At 37.7% G+C, this 17,471-nt stretch overlaps 1 protein-coding gene across 45 annotated transcripts in view; it reads left to right on the top strand.

Moving 5' to 3' along the window:
* The window catches only part of RIMS2 (regulating synaptic membrane exocytosis 2), a 402,507-nt gene that overhangs the window by 354,710 nt on the left and 30,326 nt on the right, over nt 1-17,471 (top strand). For 36 of the 45 annotated variants that reach the window (XM_085537158.1, XM_085537143.1, XM_085537157.1 and 33 more), the window contains one exon: nt 4,211-4,452. The exons of 4 other annotated variants lie outside the window; for them this stretch is intronic. In XM_085537158.1, coding sequence (XP_085393284.1) covers nt 4,211-4,452 — 242 coding nt within the window. The remainder of the gene's footprint in view (nt 1-4,210; nt 4,453-17,471) is intronic. 5 more of the 45 variants (XM_085537156.1, XM_085537154.1, XM_085537149.1 and 2 more) reach the window with 2 other exon arrangements.

Genomic DNA, 17,471 nt, shown 5'->3' with positions numbered 1-17,471 from the left:
ACAGAAGCCCAAGAGCCTATTTTTATAATGCATAGTGCTTTCATAGCTTACTGCCTAGTGAAATTATAGCAACTTTGTCTGCATGCCAGCCATTTGAAGCACATCAATTTCTTTAATATGGGCAATTGTTGCAAACTTTTGCATTTTAATAGAATTGTGCATTTTAGGATATGATACATGAAGCACCTCAATATGGTACATTTACATTAGATGCAGGAAATGAGAACTTTATTCCCACTGTTTTATGAGAAAAAGAATATTTCTGTTATCACTGATCTGACATAAGACCAGTCTTCAGTGTTAATATCACTTATAAAGCAATGACATAATTACTAATTTCTATTAGAAAATACAACAGCAGCTCACTGGCTTTGTGGGTAGGGAGGGAAGAGCATTAAGCTGTGCCAGGGGAGGATCATGCTGGATGTTAGGAAAAGATTTTTCACCGAGGAGGTGGTTGGGTCCTGGAAAAAGTATCCATAGGGCAGTGGTCATGGCCACAAGCAGCCACAGTACAAGGAGTGTTTGGACAGTGATCTCACACGTGGGGTTTGAACTGTGGGTGCTCCTTCATGGAGCCACAAATTGGACTCAGTAATCTTTGTGGTCCTTTCCAACTAAAGATACTCAGTGATTCTTGAAAACTGTATCATTGGAATAGGATTTTCTTCAGGCAGTATAAATAGTCATCCTCCTATAAATCTGTGCTGTGAGAACAAGTTTGCACATGAAATAAGAGATTCAATACTACTGTCTGTCCCCAAAAGAGCATTGATAAAATCTCTCCCCAGGGATCTGTTTTAGTAATTAAGTAGCTTTTATTTTCTACTTTGTTGCCAAAAGGAGTTCTGTCAGGCAACACTGTGAAATTCATAATATTTCCTTAGAAAACTTGGGTTAAAAATAGCATTACTGGGTAAGGGTCTTCATTTCTCATTCTTAGAAGAATATAGAATAATATAAAGCTAAAGATTCTAGCTCTTCCCAGCACTTACCTTTCTAGATCTCTCTGATATTTCTTAAATGTGTGATAGTGTTAAAACAGAACTAGTTCTTGTGGCATCTCCTTCCTGAGAATGCAAACATTCCTGAGAATGCAAAACAAAAGGTGTTGGTTTGATAGAAAACATCATGCATTATCATCTTACAAATCTGTTAATATGGTGCTAAAAAGCCCCAGGAATGCAGGTCCAATTTTTCCCTTTACTCTTCTTTTATGCTCATGTTCTGTCCCACTTCAAATTTTCCTGTGTGTGTCAGTGTGTACTAAAGAAGAGTTAAAAAAGGAAACAGAATACACATTCAAGCACCCACTGTGTTCCAATCTTTTGTTACTGTCTGTCCTGCCAAGGTCACTCTCAACTCTGTTTTGTGCCTGTATATCTGTTGAACTGAACTTTCATTCATGTTTTCCTCATAATGTTCTTAGGAAGCACACCCATTATTTTTGGACTAGATTACAAAGTCACTTCTGTAAAAAATCTGTTGTGTTTTCCTCTGTGTTGTGGCTCAACTCAAGGCATGTTGTGCCTTCAGGTAAATGCTGCTGTCAACTAAGGAGCAAAAAGCTTTCTCAGAAGTTCTCAAATATCTTAAATGACTGCACCATCATTCCAAATGTGATGGCTCATCCCATTCCCCCTTTGCTTTTGAGGCCACTGCATTAATTCTGTAGTTAAGTTTTTACAGGGGATACCTTATTGCCCTCTGTAACTACCTGAAAGGAGATGCAAGGAGGGAGTCAGCCTCTTCTCCTGGGCAATAGGAATAGTATGAGAAGGAATGGCCTCAACTTGCATCACTGCATGTTCAGGTTGGATATCAGAAAAAATATCTTCCCTGAAAGTGTGCTCAGGCGCTGGAATGAGCTTCCCAGGGACATGGGGGGAGTCACTGTCCCTGGAGGACAAGAAATGTGTAGATGTGCTACTAAGAAGCATGGTTTAGTGGGAAAATACTGGTGGTAGATGGATGGTTGGACTAGATGATCTTAGAGGTCTTTTCCACCCTTGGTGATTCTGTGATTCTATAAATCAATTATAGGAGCTAAATAAGCAATATAAATGTATGTTTCTGAAATAGCTTTAGATTGTTATAGGTAAGAGGAAGACTGTGGCTACATCCAGAAAAATCCACTCCAAAGCCATTTGCTGAGAGGCAAAGTTCCAGGAATAGCCTATGTTTTAGAAAATGTATTTAAACAGCAACAATAATCTTTGTTATCATTTATATAGTGGTGTTTTTATACACACACATACACACAAAGAGAACAATTTCCTATTTTCCAAAAATATTCCATTGTTTTTTTTCTCTACAAATTGCCTAGCACTGCATCTAGCATAAACTTATTAGTGAGACACAGTGAACAAAGTGCTAAGTTATGTGCAAGAACTTCACTGAAATAGAAATACTCTCCATATGTGTATTATCAGGCCCACATTTGCTCAAGAGCAAAAGAGAGGTCTGGATGTTTGTCAGGGCAAGGTTTGGATACGTAGTGCTGTCAGAACTGCAGATTGTCATTTCCATGCAAAAGAAAGCATATTGTCCCTTAACCTGGAGCACTGAGAGGACAGGTCACCCTGGAGTGTGCTCTGGGATGCTGAACGTAATTCAGATGCAAGTTGCTTGTAGCCTGTAGGAATGGTCTGTGATTAAGAACGAAATGAGTCTTATAATAAAATTTCATTTGATATGTAAAGATGATCTAAGTCACATAGTGTCTAAGTGTTTTATAACGTATGTTTATAGTGCATGGATTTGCTGCCAGAAAGGGAATAAAAAATCAAATTTCATTCATTACTGTGTAATTTTATCAAAATCACATGATAACTGAACTAAACTGGATTACTGAAAACATCCATGAAATGTCTGGATGTTTAGAAATGGAAGCTAAGACTTCAGATTTTCATTTAGTTCATTCATGAATCAAGTATCTGCTTCCCTGAGGAATACAGGTTGTGTGTCTGTATGTGTGGAGAGGCAGAGCATGTTGGGGGTCTGCAGAACATAAACTTCCCAAGCAGCAGTAGAGGGTCTTTGTCTGGGTCTGGACACACATGAACCTTCTGTCTGACAGACTGAAAACTCTTCTTCAGTGTGTGCCTTCCGAGCTGCAGTGTCCTCACTGGTGAATGTCTGTGCAGTGCTTGTTAAAATACAATATTTCAGTAATGTCCAATCAGATAACTCTAGAACTTACCATTAAATAATTATTTTGCTGTAAGAGCTAAAAGCTGGGACATCAGTAAAGAAATTGAACCACCTCAGGTTTTTGACTGTTTATGTCTTTATACTTCAGTTATTTGGTGATAAAGACACTACTGGAGGGATGGCAAATGCCCAACATCAGTATGCCACTGTCTCACCTCAACAGGCAAAAGTACAGGCACATAACAACTTACAACTGCCACAGATAAAGCTAAATAAACATACAAAAGAGATGTTTTAGATGGAATAATCAATTAGAAAAGCATTATACTGAAGCAAGCTTATTTTCACCCAGCCTTTTTTTTAACCCTCTTTTCAGGTCACTGTCAACTGATGCTGGAGGGAAACCATAAGAATAATACAGGAGAGCCATGTGATGGCTTTTCTGTAGCTTACTAATGGGTCTTGAAGACCCTTTGCTTTTCCTCAATTGTGGACAGCACCTCTGATTCTAGCTAGTGACTGTTTACCATTGTAGAAAATTATAATTCTCGTAGAAGTATGAACTATAAATGACAGTTTTGTGTTTTATTTTCCTTGTGTCTCTTGCTGTGCTCAGGTAATCCCTAGTCAAGCCATTTACAGAAGCTTCTTAGCTGATAAACTAGATGAACAAATATTAATGATCTGATTTATCAAAAGTGGAAAAGCAGTGCTCTGTATGTATATTATAGTTTTTAAAAAATGTATTCGGTGGTATACTAATATATTAGTTCTTTCATATGCTCGTGCTGGTAATGTGTTTTAAGAAACCCAGTAAGCAAGAATGTGCTATTTAAAACAAACTTTTGATCAGTCACAATGTTTGATCAGTCCTGTTTGATCAGATGACCTAGCATTAAAGCTGCTCTTTACCTCTAAAAAGCCAGCCCTTACCTGTGTGAATTAGCTGTTGTTACCCTCCAGTCTCCCAAAACTTTCCTTCTGAAACCTGTCCTTTTCTGTCTTCCCCTTTTTACTCTTCTGTGTCTGCGCTGTTTATCCATCCACTGGCTGACAGTGTCTTTACATCCAAAATGCAAAGCAGACAGATGGGCGCCTCAGGAAAGAACATGACTAAGAGCACCAGCATCGGTGGGGACATGTACACACTGGAGAAGAATGACGGTAGCCAGTCGGACACGGCAGTGGGCACTGTTGGTGGAGGCAGCAAGAAGAGACGCTCCAGCATCGGCGCCAAGATGGTGGCCATTGTGGGTCTCTCAAGGAAAAGCCGTAGCACATCGCAACTCAGCCAAACTGGTAGGAACTGGATCTTTTTTTCCCTCTGGAGTCATCATTTAAATGTGCATAATATGCATTTATTGTGGTTTATTCATTTGGCTGTCCTGTTGAAGTTGCCTGATCAACAGTATTCTAGCGAAAGAAGAAAATGCTTAAGCGTTTATTTTTGTTTAACTGGACATTCACTAAACTTGGTTTTTAGCAAAAATCCTTTTCAGGTTGGGCTGAGGCGTGTATTTTCTGCTTGCTGGACCCTACTTAACAATTCTTTTGCTTCCCAGGAGCCAACTTGAGATGCTGTTCTTACATTTGTGGGAACTCTGAATGGGAGTTTGTTGAAGGGTCCCTGAAACGCAGTTGCAAAATTCCTTCTCTTTTGTAACATATAGAGTCTGTTTATTTCAGCACGTTTTCTTTCTCACATTTGAACATGCACCCTTCTTTTGAAACAAAACAATTTCCATGAACAAAATGTTATGTTGTATTTCAGTGCATCAGTAGAGTCGTTGTATTATTTTTAATACCTTTCTTTTCACCCTACAGGTCAATTCACTATCAGTAAATATTTTCATCATTTTTCTTTATGTCGGTTAAAATTTAATACTGAAGTATTTTATCTAGGGAAAGAGGAGAGTTTCTCTGTCTGATACCTAAAGCATTTAAAATCTTATAAGATATTTTATTTCTCCTATTCCAGGGAAAATCCATATAATGCACTCTGAAAAGCTTTAATTGACTATTAAGGAATCTATATAAGACAAGTTTATTTTTGAATGGAAAATTATTACTTATATTTGAATACATATATATTATATATATAAATGCAATTAATCATGTTGTATGTGTGCACATACATATATTTATGTATTCCAAGTTATATACATGACCTATATTACATGTCCAGTAGGTAAGCAAAATCACTGTAGCGATGTCATATGGTTCAAGCTAAGTTTATAAATAGCATTCAGCCATGTGTACTCCCACCAGGAGGTGTCTGTTGTTCTAAGCACCATGTCAATTTTGATAAGAGATTTTTCAGTTCTTTGAAAAGTTTGAATTTTTATTGCTAAACCAAAGTTGTAAGAGTTTCAAAATACAAGGAGCAAATTGACGTCTTGCAATGTCAGAAATTGTAGCATGTTTTGTAAGTAAATATTTGTACATGGAAATAGTAGAACATAAGAGTGGATTCAGGAAGTAGGAGTTTGAAAGAGGAACTATAGTACAGAGAGGAGGAGTACAGAAAGCAGAGAAAGCATGCATCTTACTGAATGTGGGAAGAGTCGGGAAGAAATGAAGAAGCAGAGGGTAAAGAACACGTGGAATGCTCTGAAAATCATGCAGACACTGATTAACCCATCAGTAATCAAGTCTTTGCAGCAGTCTCCTCACTTAACAGCTCACTTGGAGCTGTTAATGGCAGTTTCACATACTTTTCTGTTTTCTCTTATCTCAAATGAAGGGAATGGTGAAGTAATCTTTACACAGATCTGTCAAATATCTGTGTAAAGACAACCAAAAAACGTAACCACTCACACAGGAGTCTATGATTTTGCTCATATAAATGTCATAACTGTATTCATGTATATGATATCACGCCATACATATTGCACTATGTTACTAGTTCTGATCTGTGATCATCATTTACTCTAAATGAAGGCTCTCAGCTCTCTGTGTACTGTTCAAATATAAATCTCAGTACTAAAGAGAGTCAGTAGCACTGTGTGTCTTGCTTAGATTTGATTTAAAATACCATGCTGATTTAGTTATTTGGGGTAGTACTTTTAATCTCAAGTTTCTCTGCTTTATCTAGACAATTACCCAACAACTGATAGGTACTCAAGCTAGGGAAAAATGGAGAAATGTAACTCTTTCAAAACTTCTCAGGGTCTCTTGACTCACTGAGTGTGAGCAGCTGTTCTGAAAACCTTGCGACTGCTGAGCTGCATGTCAGTGCTGCATGTCTCCTGCAGCAGAAACCCCAGAGCCCGATGGTTCTGGCTAGCAGCCCTTCTCCCTCAGCTGCTCTGTGAGAGAGATCTACACTCAGTCCTGTACTCAGCCCACCAGGGCTCTACAGCCAGAGCAGCTCCTGCTGCTCCTTCTGAAAAGGCCCCTTGTGTGTAGACTGGGTGTAGGATGGTTTGTACAGCTGTTACTGCACACCAGTTCCTGGGGTGCACCCAGGCTGGCTCTGTCCCAGGACCTGAAGGGGACTTTCTGGTGGCCACGGGGCTGCACCTTGCAGGGCAGGAACATGCGTTGTTGAAATAGTTGGGTCATACGAGTATGTGGGTGATACAGTAAGTTGGTGGCCACATGACAGGGAAACCTCTAACACTGTGTATACTGTGAGACAAGGCAGTGGTTTGTTGGGTGGGAGAGGGGCAGGTCATATCAAGACATTTTGTCCTGTATGTATTCAGCATCCATCAAGAAATCTTAAGGAGAATATTGGACACGTGTTATACAAGAATGCTAGAGGCTTAAAACTTGGAATTAACTGCATGTAATGAATTCATAAATATTGCCTATTTTATCTCATCCTGTTCCTGTTTTCAGATTGTAAGTGCCTGAACACGGAATCGTGTTGACACAGGCACTTATACAAGGTATTGAAATGCAGAATGTGCTGTAAAATTCCTGTAAGTAAATCTTCTGGAACTGTGAGGCAGGGGATACACCACTTGCAAGGCACTGTCACTGTAAGCAAAGTGCTCAGATTACAAAGGGTTCTTGGGTAGTTCATGAAGATATTATGCTGTCTGCTATGTGTCTCCTTACTTAGTGCGTCAGATAACAATACTACTGATACAGAAAGTTGCAATCATATTACAGTAACTTTTATTGCATTTCTTTTCTCATATTGATGTTACTGAGTGCCAACTGGCATCTCTGAATTTATTTATTTTTTCTAGTGTCTTGTTGGGCATAATTGCGTTTCAGTGGTTTTCTTCATTCATATTTTATAAGTAAAACTATGCCAGAGAGTTTTGAAAATGGGTCATTATAGCTGCTGTCACATATGTGAATCAGGCATACATTAAATGCCTTAAAAGATCAATTATTTCTGTCATTTCAATTTAGTTTTATTTCTGTTATATGGCATAGTGCCATATATCGACACACAAGATACACACAACCAAAAGTACTTTTTATTCTGGTCTGTATTTCTAGTGTATTCTGGTAGGAACTCTTTGTTTTTTGAATAAAGAGTGTGTTGAAAAGGAGTAGGTGTATTAATATTAGTAATTATATAATTTATTATCCACCAAAAGCATTTTGATTTCTTTCAGTTATGGTTAGTGTCTGTATTGTGTTGGAAGACCTCTAAGGAACAGATTGAATACATCTGAAATATGACAAAAACATGAATAAGCAGTAGAAGCAATTCTGTATTCTCCTCAGAGATATAATAATACAGCCTTAAAGCCTGGAAAACTGCTAATCAATTAACTCTACTGAACAAGCTCATCAGAGATTATTAATGATGATATCTATAATAATTTAGGAGGTTGGGCTGACCTGATTTCATTGACATAGACACTAAGAACTGACCACCTCTGCTGATCTTGCCAAGAGAATCCAAGCATCCAGTATGTATGCGTGAGGTGTTCTCAAATCCATTATGTGAAATGATCTTAAATGATGCCCCGTGAATCACTCTCCTTAAGGGAAAAGAAATAACAGGAAAACTTCCAGTGTTAAGACTGCAGGAATACAGAAAACAATGAATCAAAATAGACAAGACTCATTTTTCTGCTTTCCTTTTTTGTTTAAGGAAGCATTGCAATTTATTTATTTATTTATTTGTTTTCAATTTCATATTAGATCTCCTTGTTAAAATCTGTAGCAGTAGCAATGCTAGTTGTTCTATTATTTGATTTAGGTCTGAGAATATACAGGATCTGTATTTTGTGATTTATTTCAAAGCAATTAAAAACAAATCCTGGAAATCTCTGCAATGTATTTATCCTTGGAATCACGTTAATTGTTGTCTGTCACAAAAGTGATTATACTTAAGATTTTAGTAAAATACAGGATACTATGAAGTAGATTTAACATTTCCTGTATACACTTTCAGTCACGTGTACAGGGTCCAGTACATTCTCTGCTTTTGAAAATGCCATGGCATACTTAGGTATATGGCTACAATAGCTGACATCTATTACAATATGTGTTAAAAGAGAATGCATGTAATCTCATGACTTGATATATATTAGTACAGTAATGCCTGCAGAGAGGTGTGACCATATGTTCTGAGTGAAATTTTATTTTCTTCCCGTGTCTTAAAATGATGGATTCTGTGTAGTTTATAGTGTTGAAACTAGGGTCTGAAGTGCTACATTCATATGTAGAAGGTCTTAGGTCTGTTGTGAACCAACCATACAGCCTATAAAGTCATTTCCTTAATTACTGGTGTAATTGAAAAGAATCTGTAGGGAACACTGATCTTTCCACATTTCCCAGTTCAAAGTTTGAATTTGTATAAGGAACAGTTTTCTACCACACATGTGGCACATATTTCCTATTAAAAAGAAGATGATTAAGAACTTCCAACAGTGGAGACTGAAGGAGAAACTTCAACTGCCTTTCACTGTCTAAAATGAGATAAAGTAGGGTGAGCAAACCACTTACCAAACTAGAATTGTGTTTGTATTCATGGCATATATTTCTGTTTTCTATCTATCTCTGTAATTAGCCGATGTGGCCAATCCTGCAGCTGAAATTATGATGTATTATTTTTAATTTGACTTATTCCTGAAGCAGATTAGCATTGTTAACAAATAGCTTTAATATGTAGTATCATATATGTATCAGTTTTCCTCATGGATAATCTGATTTAATTTCAAAATAAGCTCATATTACTTTGATAGAAATACAGGATTAGTAGTTGACAAGAGATTAAGGCCAATTTGTTCTACTGATTAGTTGAGACTTGCGACCTGAGTCCTTTACCAAGGAGAAAGTGCCATTATAATGAACACATTAACAAGAACATTAATCAGCTTTTACTAAGTAAACTCTGGAGAGTGTGCTAACAAATAAATAGACACCCCTGAGCTTTCCAATTGACTGTGGTGGAAGTAAAACCAAATTCCCTGGTTGTAGGCATTCGCATGATTAAAAAACTACTTATATTTCTAAAAATAATTTTCTGTGTTGCCAATTCTTTCCTTAAAAAGGCCACTTACTTATATCACCACTTGGTCTCATTAATAAGGGAAAAAAAGTAGCAAGCTCTAAGTGAGATCAGAACATTTAGCTTGACCTTCTACAAGATTTTCACACCTTTCATAATTAGAGGTAAAAATAGAGAGAGAAATGTAGGGTGATCTTTCTTGGTAAGAATGCTGCTAAGTTATCTATTCTTATTCAGAGCAGAATTCTCATAAGATTCCCACTATAAAAAAATATACATATATCATCAGAAAAAAAATTTTTTTTAAAGTTTAAAGCTGTTTTATTTCTGTATTCACAGTAAACAAGATTTGTTCTTTCCGTTGTTGCATAAGCAAAACCCATTACACTTCCCCTTGAATTAATTTAATCCGGAAAGCATTTCCATTTTATGCTATAGGAGAGATATTCAACAGAATAATTTAAACTTTCCATAATTTTTTGTTTGAGGAATACTTTTGTAACTTCATAATTCTTTAGTTGACCTATATGTGTGATTTTTTTTTTTGTTGGATACTCTATGTAAAAGGGCTCTGCATTCATAGAAACTAGAAAAGAAGATCTTTATGGGCAATTTTGTACTTCTGTTTGGGAAATTATTCACTTTTCAGCCAGCCTTCAATGTCCAAAATACTTGGAGTTCTGTGTGTCTCTATAGTCTATATTTTAGAGAATAACAGTTATTTCATTTTACAGCACCACTGTTATTTCCCAGCAATCATTGGTTAAGGGTGCTGAGCCATCTAACCACCCTAACCACTGGACTACAGACATGGGTCTCTTGTCAGTGCTTTATTTGGCCTTTTTTGGGTGCTAGCAAATTCAGTTGTTTGCAAAGTCGTGTGAGTCAGGCCTGTGTCAGATGTTGTGTCCCAAGTAGACATGAAGGTGGTTGAGTTGCCATCCCTGGATGTGTTTAAAAACTGTTTGGATGTGGTGCTAAGGGATATGATTTATTAGAGGGTTGTTAGTTAGGGTAGTATGGTTGGGTTATGGTTGAACTCGATGATCTTTAAGGTCTTTTCCAACCTGGGTGATTCTATGGTTCTAAGAAAGCAGGAGGTACATCAGTCTTCAACAGCAAGAGTTGGGTTCTATACCCAGATCATCCTCCGTCATGGGAACACCCTCTTGCTTGCAACAGAGAACTTTCTGCTTCTCTAGAGATGTTACAAAGGAAAGCGGTAGCCAGCACTATATTTCTTCAGCACAATCCTTTAGCAGAAGTATGTAAATCTTAGCAGATCTGTCCCTGAGGCAGAATATGCAGAACGTGCATTTTCTGAATGCTGCTGTGTAAGCTCAGTCCCTGTTGTCTTCATGTTGGCAAGAGTCAGTCAATTCTCAACATGCATAGAATCAAAATTAAAGGGAAAATTGGAATAGAAAGCCGATTTATTGGAAATCTACGCATGCTGAGGTTCTGAGCTGAATTTTCACATTTATTTCTTTGGAATGAGTTGCCAAATTTTGAATATTTTATACATTAGAACCCCAACTTTAACCATTTTTATTCGTATCTGAGCCTTGCAGTGTGTATAGAGAAGTGAGATGATGACTATGATAAAAGAGGAACAGCATTGAGAAGTTCCCAGAGGACAAACGGAAGTCAATGGAGAGCCAGCATCATACCAGCCTAAACTTGCATAGTCCCTACACCATGCTTTAGTAACACATCAAAGTGTTAGTAACAACATCATCACTGAGCACATGGCACAGGGGGAATAAAACATGCAAGTTGTTCTCAAACAGTTCTCAATGAAATATGTTTAGGAAAAGCTGAATGGTTTCTTTAAAAAAAGAAAAAAGGCAAAAATATTTTCTTCTTTGTCAACTAAGTAATTTTCTATTTCAATAGATTTTTCTTATGTATTTGCATACAGTGTGCATAACCTCTGGGTTAGTTTGTTCAGATTATGATGTCCGTATACATATAAATATGTATATACATATAATATACGTATATATATAAATTACAAGACCAAAACTTAAGCTCCCATCCTGCAGATGCAAATTCAGTTTTTGTATAGATAAATGTTACGTGGAGGAAGAAAAAGGTTTAGGCAGCGTTTTTGCGCTTACCCTATTATAAAAGTGTTCTAATTTTCTTTTTGAGTGTGAATATTAATTACAAATGTTGGAAATAAACAAATGACTACATGTGCTTGCAATTAAGCACATAAGGATTTCCACTGGAAGCAGTGGCACATTTGAAGGATGCTGACCCTCACAGGGGGAGGAAAGACTGTTGTGAATCCACTCCTGACACAGAAACAAACCTGTTTTCTACCTCAGATCTCTTTGTTTGCCTCTAAAAGATGAGATCTGGAGGAACCCTTCAGCCATCTTGCTGCAAAATACCCTCTTAAGAGAGTTACTAAACTTTGAGTTTTAACATCTCGGTCTTGTCAGAGTCACATTTTCATCAGTAAGGGGACAGGAATGCCAGGAAGTATAGAAAATCACTTGCAATTAAATGGGTGAAATACGTAGTATTCCAGTGTGTTAGATTTTGCCAGGCAACAGGAACGGTTCTCTGAGCTGTTCCATCAGTTACTCAGCAGTTGAGGACCTTGCTGCTGTAGGAGTTACCTTTAAAGGCAGCACTTCTCAGCTAGCTCACAAGCTGGACTCATCATAATCAATTAATGTACTGAAAGAAACCAGGTGCCAGCAGCAGCTCTACATTAGAGGTCAAGCAGCGTGAAAATGAACACATCAGTCAGTTCAGCAGCTTTCTGATGGAAGCATCTGTAAGCATTCAGAAGAAGTCATTTGCTTGCATGCCTTTTACTCTTCCATTTAAGCAACTGCTTTCAAGCAGCTTGTTGGCAGATTATAGGAATTGTTGAACAGAACCCCACTGGGAAAAGGATTCTTTGCAATTTTGGAATGAGTTTTCTCAGATGGCCAAGTTGGCGCCTGGCTTTTGCCATCGTGTTCGTCTCTCAGTGGGAAGATGAATTGAAACATGTGCCAGTTCTATCCATGTAGCATATTCTCAGCTTTCCTGGACTGAGAAAGAAACCTGCTGTCATTTGATTTTACCTCAGTGCCAACCTGTACTTATATGGGGTTCGGAGATATGTAGTATATATGGAACCTGCAGGTCTCCCACTGGAGACACCTCTTATGTCTTATGGTCACTTAAAGGTATGAGAAAAGATCATCTCTGGTCCTGAGCAGGATCTGGCTGATGGCCACATGGCTAACATATCTTAAGCTTTCTTCAGAGCGGGATCTCCTCATCCTTCAAATCTATTGGACTCCTCCCATGCCCATGCTGTCTTCTGAGCAGTGCACTTCTGCAGAAAGGTCAGCCAGCTTGAGACAAATCACTGACGGGCAGCTGGCTAAGAAGTAATCAGGGTGGTTATGGGTGAGTGTCCTGCACCTTTAGTCTTCACTACTATGAAATGTAGCTTAAGAAAATTGGATTCATACAGTCATCCCTTTATGAATGTGTCTACAGAGGATTTATTAGCCTGTGCATACCCTCTGTAACACCTTGTAGTTTCATAATGCCTTGGATAATTTCATCTACATTTGAATGAACAGACCACAGAGATAATTAAATCAGGAGGATAAGGCAGATGGCAGAGGAACGTGCTTGTAATACGTCCATGTAAATTTTACTGCAGCCTCTATCTCCATGTTAGTTACTCTAAGCTTTATAGTTTTATATTCCATAATTGATTTTCTTTCCTTACGTATACAGATGTAGTCAAGACACAACCAACTGAAATCAGTCAGTGATCACACCGGTAAAACCCACTTCTTCCTGTCTTTTCTTCACCTCCACCTTGTGCTGAGGCACTTCTGTCCAGTCTCTAAAGAAAAGTTAATACATTTCATTGCTTCTTTTGTCTTCAGCAAATAGAGTTTGGATATCACTAAAAGTAAGTAGACCTGACATGAAAGCAGATGAGAAGGCAAACATTAAAACAATTAACTCCTGGCAACGTTCAAGATTCTAGAAAAGGGACTTGAGAATTAAAAATATTAGAAAGAAACTGTTCTATCAGTTCCCATAAAAACTAAGACCTATAAGCCATTGACCTTAACACTGTATGAAAGGAATGTACTGGTAGCTACTGGAGTGTTATCAAGATCAAGTTACTAGGGTTTATGTTACTGGTAAAAAAATACAACTTAAGGATGAAGGGCTCCACATCTGTGGCTGGTAGCAGACAGCCTGCTGAGATGATTTTCATTAAAGATGAACCATAGAGTGAAAAAAGAAGTGACTGGTGAGGATGAACTACAGCAGGAGGCAGCAAAGCAGGCTTTAATGTGACTGAAAGAGTCAAGAGGTGATGGAAGTGGAATATGGAGAAATTCAACAATGTGAAAGAAGATGTGAGGAGAGGACTCAGTGTCACTGTGTGTCTGGCTGTTGGTAGGGTGTGGGAACTGGAAAGGAGGGTCTTAGAGGGAGAAAAGCAGCTGGAGAATTAGATAGGGAGAAAAGCTTTTGTGAGTGAGGATTGTGTAGGACTGCTTAGAGTGAGTAGGAAAATCCTGATATAGCAAAGTGTGTAAAGAGCTCCAATAGAAACACCTTTTTGTCTGGTATCATGTTTTCTTCTCTCCTTCCTTCTAATTGATTTTCTGCTATCCTTTGAGCTCAGTAATTATTTATTGTTAGTGCATCACCTGTTGTTTTGTGTTGGTTTGTTTGTTTTTTTCTAATACAAAACAGCTGTAGAGGTTTAGTTTCTAAAAACTACTAATAAATGAGGGGAGAAATTGATAACCACTGCTTTGTTGGGGAATCAGTTTCACAGACCCCAATGCAATAAATGACAACAACAGTAAGGTAGCTTTATTAAAAATTCTATTTATTTGGAATCAAAAGTTAGTCTGGAATTATATCTTTTCAGACAAAAGCTGCCTTTTAAGGTGCCTTCCTACCATTTAATTTTGTACTGAAAATCATGGAGGGAAAACAGGCAACTCTTTCAAACAGATTTGGCAGCCTCAATGAAAGCAAGCCTGATGTAAATATGCTTATAAATTTGAGGTGTACACATTTCTGATATCTGTATATCTGCATATATCTGCATATAATATATGTGTACAGGTATGCATGTTACATATGTATATATATTTTTGGTTTTCTCTTAAATCGTTCTGCAGATACCAGAGGTATCTCTCAATGGTGCAATGATTTCACCTCTTTTACTCAGCATACTGCAGTTCTTGATGAAATCTCCTAAGGAGCTCTCTTACCTCTTTCACACTTCTCCTGCTAACTGGGACACAAACTGTCTGAATGGTGATTGGCACAGTCCAGCCTAAGCTTGGGCTTCTAAGTGGGAGCTCTGATTTGAAGCTCTTTGCAGCCATTTATTTTTATTAGGCTTGTTGGAAACTAATGTCTTTTAAGGTCTCCAAAGATATTGCAACTGCAGTTGTTTAATAGGTTCAGTAGTTAGCAAGGAGAAAAACAAATCCACATGGGATAGGTTTTTATTATATGGCACAACCATAGAAGAGCCTTTTCCTTGGGAGATGTATAGAAATGGCATTTTCAGCTTTCGTAACCAGCCTGCAGTACTCTGTCAGGTCGCAGCACTGGGGATTGCTGTGCTCTCAGTGCCTCCAGGCTGGATAATGAATATTGATAGTGTGTTTGAGCTCTGACATGGAGCTTTTCTCGTCTTCACTTCTCAGCCTAGGCTAAGCACAGTGTTGCCAGCTGGATGTGCAAAGTGGTTTGCTTGTGAATTTTGTTGTGGTGCCTTTTGGGGGGTTGTCTTGCGAATCAAGCAAGCTCTCAGCTAAACTGAAAACTAAATCTCACCAAGAAGAATTACTTCCTACCAACTAATGGCAATTTGTAGTTGTAATTACAAAAAAGTCAATTCAGGGAACATTTAGAACTAAACCTGGATTAACAGATTTCTCTTTTTCTAATTTCTGCAATTCTGGTGAAATCTGATACTTTCTGTGTATATGACAGGTTGCATTCTACCCTAACTGCTTCATTCCTATCTACCAGGGTGAGAACAGTGAGAAGGGCATCAGGCAGCAGTGCCCATGCTGGTTCTTTCTCTGGGAGCTAAGTAACAGCTTGATTTCTGCAGCATGTCCATGAAAACCATCACATACTCTGTTAGCCCTTCAGGTCCTTTTGTAAGGATTCTGCAGTAAAGAGGGTATCAAACTGTTCTCTTCTGATATCTCAAGGGACAGCTTACAGACAACGTACAGTTCCTTCTCTGTATGCAGATCATGCACAAATTTGGCTATACTCCAGGCATGATTGGGGAAGGCCATAGAACTGCTCCAAGAAAGAAGGCTGAGATTTATGCACAGGTGTGCAAATGATTTTTTAGTGATGACAGTTACTCCCACACGATCCTTGTTGCATTGGAAATGCACTAAGGTGTTATTATACAAAGGCCTGAGAGCTAATCAGGAAGAAAATAAATGAAAGCATGAATGAAATGAAATGAAATGAAATGAAATGAAATGAAATGAAATGAAATGAAATGAAAGACTACACTGCTGATTATTTCTGAAGCTGTTTTTTACAGTTCCTTGGTGTACAAAACCTCTCCTTTTTTTATCATTGTCAGTGCCCTGAACTCTTGCAACCTTCAAGATTCTTTCTCCTTTGTTTAGTTTTGCTCATTTCTGACAAAGCTAAATGTACAGATAACATTTAGGCTGAATAAAAATTAGGAAATTATGTTTGTTTGCAGTTGCGGTAGACAAAAGCAAGGAATGTGTAATCAGTATCTATTTAGAGAGCGTTTATCAGTCAATTCCTTTACTTCATTACAAAATAGTCTTGCACACTGTCGGTCTTGTTAGATGGTCTCTCTTTTATAATTGCTGGCCTTCAGGCTTGGGTTAGCCTTGGGTTAGTAGGAAACAACTGCCGTGCATTGACTTTTTGCCAGTGAACCTCTATATCTGCATAGCTTATTTAGTATTACAGTGCCAAAAAATAACAATTTAGTTTCATATTAGACATTAACAGGAGGTATGTGGATATCTTTGTGAATGTTACTGTACTCGACTTCATCTGGTTATAGTAAATGCTCAGAATTAACAAGTTCTGTTGCAAGTGATTACATAATATTGTTTCAATACTTTAGAAAACTACTGTATTTCCTTTTATTTTTTGAAGGCAAACAATACTGTATCTGTTCACAAAAGTGGTAAGTTGCAGTAATAGAGTATATGCACACTGACAAACAATTATGTTGGCAAAGAAGAGGGCAAAAGCAGAGTGGAGCCATCTCACAATACAAGTATTTGTGCCAGTGAAGGCCATGTGTTCCTTTTAAAACATTTTAATATAATAAAAAACTGTTAGCATGGAGAGATGATTACAATATTACTTGTATTTGTACTGAAAATAATTTGCCAGTACAGACAGACATTTGAGAACCATAAAAGGAACAGGAATGCAGCTTCATTCCACTCTCAAATTCATCATTTAAAGGTTCTGAGTATGAACATTGTCTTCTGATTTTACAGAGGTATTTAATGCAATGTTAAATAATAAATGTGTAGTCTTGGGAGTGCAGCCTTTTAAAAGGTCACCAAAAGTATCTCAGTCATGAAGAACACGAAGCACAGATGTGTTCCTTGCTATCTACCTCCAAAACACTGTAAGAAACCTGTTAACCTGATCTTCATATCACCATTTACCCAGATTTGTCATATTCAGCACTGATACATAACATTCATATTATTTTGCATCAGCATCGCTATTTTGTACTGTAATTAATCTGCTTTTAACTGCTTCCTCCCACAACCTGACTGTTTTGCAGTCAGACTCAAGAATCTCATTAGTTGATCTTCCCAAACAGGATTGTTGCATATAATCAGATGCTGCG

Source organism: Coturnix japonica, chromosome 2 (assembly GCF_054131305.1).
Source record: "Coturnix japonica strain WE chromosome 2, WE-NBRP24, whole genome shotgun sequence".
In the NCBI taxonomy this organism is placed as follows: domain Eukaryota; kingdom Metazoa; phylum Chordata; class Aves; order Galliformes; family Phasianidae; genus Coturnix; species Coturnix japonica.
This window is presented reverse-complemented; position numbering and strand designations above follow the sequence as displayed.